We start from the raw sequence: 4127 nt of genomic DNA, 5'->3' as shown, positions 1-4127 counted from the left end.
TGCTGCTGCTTTTTCTTAGGAGACATTTTTCGAGGAAGCAAACAAGTCAGCTTCCGCGGCAACAGCAGCAGCAGCAGCAGCAGCAGCAGCAAATACAATAACAACAACCCCACCCTCCTCCCTGCTGCTGCCGCTCAGACCCCCACCACCCCCTCCGGTCCCAGGGGCCCTGCAGCAGCAGCAGCAGCAGCAGCAGCAGCAAGAGCAGGAGGACGTGGAGCAGCTGTTTACTTCGCTGTCAGCTCGGTTGCCTCCTCGACCGTTGCGCACTGCAGCAGCAGCGAGCAGCAGCAGCAGCAACAGCAGCAGCAGCAGCAGCGGAGCTAGCCCGTCTTCGTCTGTTTTCTCAAGCGGCAACTTAGAGCTGGAGGCCATTCTTGCTGCTGCTGCTGCTGCAGTCCCTCCCCCTGCTGCAGCGTACGTCCTCAGCAGCAGCAGCAGCAACAGCAACAGCAGCAGCAGCAGCAGCAACAGCAGCAGCAGCAGCATCAGCAGCAAGTGCACACAGTTTCAAGTCTGTTTGTTGTGTCTCCCTCTTCAGGCCAGCTAGGCAGCTAGCTACCCCTGCTGCTGCTGCTGCTGCTGCCGCTGCTCCTTCCTTTCCTTTGTTTCCTGCTGCTGCTCCAGACCCTTTTGAGGGTTTAGAAAGAGAAACTCATTATCAGCAGAAGCAGCAGCAAACAACAGGGGCCCCCGGAGGCCCCTGGATAACTGTAGATACACCCCAAATGGCTCGGCGAACAGCAGTATGAAAGGGGTGAGGAGTTAGTTTTGACTTTTTGTCCTTTTGTTTAAATGAATAAGTCCATTAAGTTCATCTCAATGCAATTAATGCGGCTGGGCTGCGAGGGTTTAGGGTTTAGGGTTTAGGGTTTAGGGCTTAGGGTTTGGTGTTTGGCTGCAGGGTGAAGACCCTTTCGCGGGGCTCTCTAATCTGCTGGGGGCCCTCCCCAGTCGGCGTGGGGAGGGGCCCCCAGGGAGGAACGGCAGCAGCAGCAGCAGCAGCACAAGTGCTGCTGCTGCATCTGCTGCTGCTGCTCCCCCTGCTTTAGCAGCAGCAGCAGCAGCAGCTGAGGGGTCCGACCCGTTCGCAGGCCTGGCAGTTCTCTCTCAGGGGCCTGTGGGGCGCAGCAGTTTGAGCTGCAGCAGCTGGAAGCAGCTGGAGAGTAAGTGAAGGAAGCAAAGGGCTGCTGCTGCTGCTGCTGCTGCTGCAGAGAGCAGCAGCAAGGCCCTCCCTCTTTGTTTTCCAATTTGCTGCCCGTCGGCGCAGACGCAATTGAACTCTGAATTGAACAAAAATCTCTTTCAATTCAAGTTAATTCTATTTGAACTTTCTTTCAATTAAATTAGATTAGATTAAACTCTTTTAATTTAATTAAATGCAACTCATTTGCTTCGGTTGCAAACCCGGCAGAGCTGTACATACACCGCACGCCAACATGCAGAAACGCAATTATGCGACATGGACTTCAAATGCATTTTAAAAGATAAAGCATTTAAGTAATATATTTTAAATATTTTAAACTTCTTAAAATACTTTTTAAATCTATTTGCCTGCAACTTCATTTAAAAGCCGTTTTCGTTTTTGCTGCGAACGAGCGCACTTCTGCTGAGGTGTACGTACACCCCAAAGGCGCGCGCTCAAGGAAATCTTTTGGAATTCTTTCTGGAGCTTTTCCATTCTCAGAAATAAGACACTTTACGAATTTAATTATTTAAATTTCAAAGTTAAATTCAGTTTATTTAATTAAAATTAAAAAGCTTCAAGAGATAAGCTCAACTCTGGGCTCCAGCAGCAGAGTGGGTGGGGAAATACAAGGCTTGAAAGGCACAAATGAATAAATATAAAGATGATTATAAATAATTAAATATAAAAAATATAAAAGTGATAATAAACAATTACATATGAACGATTATTCTTAAAACATTTGAAAATAGTAGTGGTTTAAAAAATTAAAAAAAGAGACACTTATAAGTCCTCTTGAGGCCCCCACGCTGCAGCGCAGGGTTTAGGGTTTAGGGTTTGAGCGCCTGCTGCTGCTGCAGCACGGCCCTTGCTGCAGCATCACATCTCTTGCTGCAGCAGCGCATCCTTCACTGCAGCAGCAGCAGCAGCAGCACCATAGCACCCCCAGCTGAAGCAGCGCAGCCCTTGCTGCAGCAGCACCTGGCTCGCTGCAGCCGGCAGCAGCAGCAGCGCAGCCCTTGCTGCAGCAGCACCTGGCTCGCTCAGCAGCGCAGGCCTTGCTGCAGCAGCTCCTTCCTCGCCGCAGCCGCCAGCAGCAGCAGCAGCAGCAGCAGCAGCTAAGAAGGGTCTAGAATGGAGACGCGGAGGGCCTCGGACTGCAGCACGAGACCAGTGGTCAGCAGCGAAGCTCTGCTGACATTTATTTTGAACTTCTTTCCCTCTTTTTGGTACCCCACAAGGGCCCCCCGCAGCTGCCACAGGGGGGCCCCCCAGGGGGCCCCCCCCCTTTTTCTTTTTCTTTTATTTATTTCATTTCCAAACAAATAAATGCCCCGCACGCACTGCCCCAGCTCCTCCTCCAGTGTCTGTACACCCCAGCGCACGCACACTCCCCCGCTGCAGCTGCAGCAGCAGCAGCAGCAGCAGCGGCAGCAGCAGCAGCAGCGGCAGCAGCGGCAGCAGCAACAGGCTCGCTGCTGTCTGCCCCGCTGCAGGCTGAGAGGCGGCTGCCCGCTGCAGCTGGGGAGGGACCTGCTGCAGCACGAGGTGGCCTAGCTAGGGTTTAGGGTTTAGGGTTTAGGGTTTAGGGTTTAGGGTTTAGAGACCGTCTTAAAGAGCCTGTGCAAACAGCCCATTTGCTGCGCGTCGATTTTGCCCGCAGCTGCGAAGGCCAAAACCGCCTCAGAAAAGGCGGCGTATATGGCCAGGCCCTCTGCAGCAGCAGCAGCAGCAGCAGCAGCGCAGCAGCAGCAGCAGCAGCAGCGCAGCAGCAGCAACAAACGATGGCAGGCAAATTAAATCTTGCTGTTTGAGATAAACTCGTGTGGGAGGCTACCGCTGGAGCCTCCAGTTTCTACGTGCTGAACTTAATTGCTGCTGCTGCTGCTGCTGCTGCTGCTGCTGCAGTTGTTCCTAAACTCAATAACCCCTAGTGCTGCTGTGCTGCCGTGCTGCAGTTGCTGCCGCGATGTTACTGCTGCTGCAGCGCTACAACTGTTGCATCGGTGCTGCTGCTGCTATGTTGCTGCTGCTGCTTCTGCAGTGTTGCTGCTGCTGATGCTGTTGCTGCACCTTGAGGACTGTCGAATTCGCTGCTGACGCCTCCGCGGGAAAGTCCCAAGTGCGCAGGAATTGCGAGGCGTCTGCATGCAAGTTCTTCATCTGGATTTGCTTCTTTGGGGTTTTTTGCTGCAGCGCTGGGTGGGCCAGCAGCAGCAGCAGCAGCAGCAGCAGCTTCCATGGCTGCTGCTGCTGCTAGAGAAAGCGCCAGAAGAAAAAAAGAAAAGCCTAAATCCTTAAACGAGACATGGTGCAGCGTGGCTCACTTCATTTTGCTGCTGGAGGAGAAAATTCAAAAAGCTTTCCTGGAGTGGCTGGCTGCTTTGGGGGCCCCCGACTGACCGGCTGGGGGCCCCCTGCATGCAGCAGGGAATATCGCGGGGAGTTTGAAGGAGTAAATGAAAAGAAAAGAAAAAGAAAGGAATTTGAAACAAAAAAGTAACTTTGTTTCCGGAAGTTTGAAGTTTCCTGCTCCGGCGTCTGCCGCTGATCCTGTCGAAAAGGATGGAAACCTGTCTGGATTTTGGGCGTTTTTGAAGCGGCAAGCGGAGAAATAAGTTAATTTTTGGATTTAAAAGTACCTTTTGGAGTTTATTTTGTTTTTCCGGTTTAAATTCCCGGAAGATCGGGCGGGTTTTGCCGGCAGGCAGTGTTGCAAGTAGTCGCTGAGGTGTCGATACACCGCAATGGCGGTGCTGCTGCAGACGTCGCTGGGAAACCTGACGATAGATCTGTTTACAGATGAGGTTCCTCACGTTTGTTACAACTTTTTGGGGTTGATTCGCGCGAAATATTACCACAATACCATTTTTCACTCCATAGAGAAGGACTTCCTCGCGCGGGCCGGAAACCCCGAAACCGCCAGCCGCTTCTGGGGCCT

General features: G+C 52.5%; 2 protein-coding genes across 2 annotated transcripts; one reads left to right on the top strand and one right to left on the bottom strand.

Annotated features, from left to right (window-relative positions):
* Window positions 1-138: 138 nt before the first annotated feature.
* ETH_00003450 (uncharacterized protein) lies at window positions 139-1174 on the top strand (the record flags this gene model as incomplete). Its single annotated transcript, XM_013380825.1, has 2 exons — window positions 139-514; window positions 905-1174. Coding segments are annotated over 2 exons (646 nt in total), but the record flags the coding sequence as incomplete, so codon positions are not given.
* A 1130-nt stretch (window positions 1175-2304) lies between these two features.
* Window positions 2305-3428, bottom strand: ETH_00003445 (uncharacterized protein; the record flags this gene model as incomplete). Its single annotated transcript, XM_013380824.1, has 3 exons — window positions 2305-2553; window positions 2794-2900; window positions 3260-3428. 3 exons carry the CDS (start codon window positions 3426-3428, stop codon window positions 2305-2307), a joined length of 525 nt encoding a protein of 174 aa, XP_013236278.1.
* Window positions 3429-4127: the final 699 nt, after the last annotated feature.

This window comes from Eimeria tenella, genomic scaffold, assembly GCF_000499545.2.
Source record: "Eimeria tenella Houghton genomic scaffold, Eth_scaff928, whole genome shotgun sequence".
In the NCBI taxonomy this organism is placed as follows: Eukaryota; Apicomplexa; class Conoidasida; order Eucoccidiorida; family Eimeriidae; genus Eimeria; species Eimeria tenella.
The sequence above is the reverse complement of the archived record's forward strand: the minus strand, read 5'-3'. Positions and strand labels throughout refer to the sequence as shown.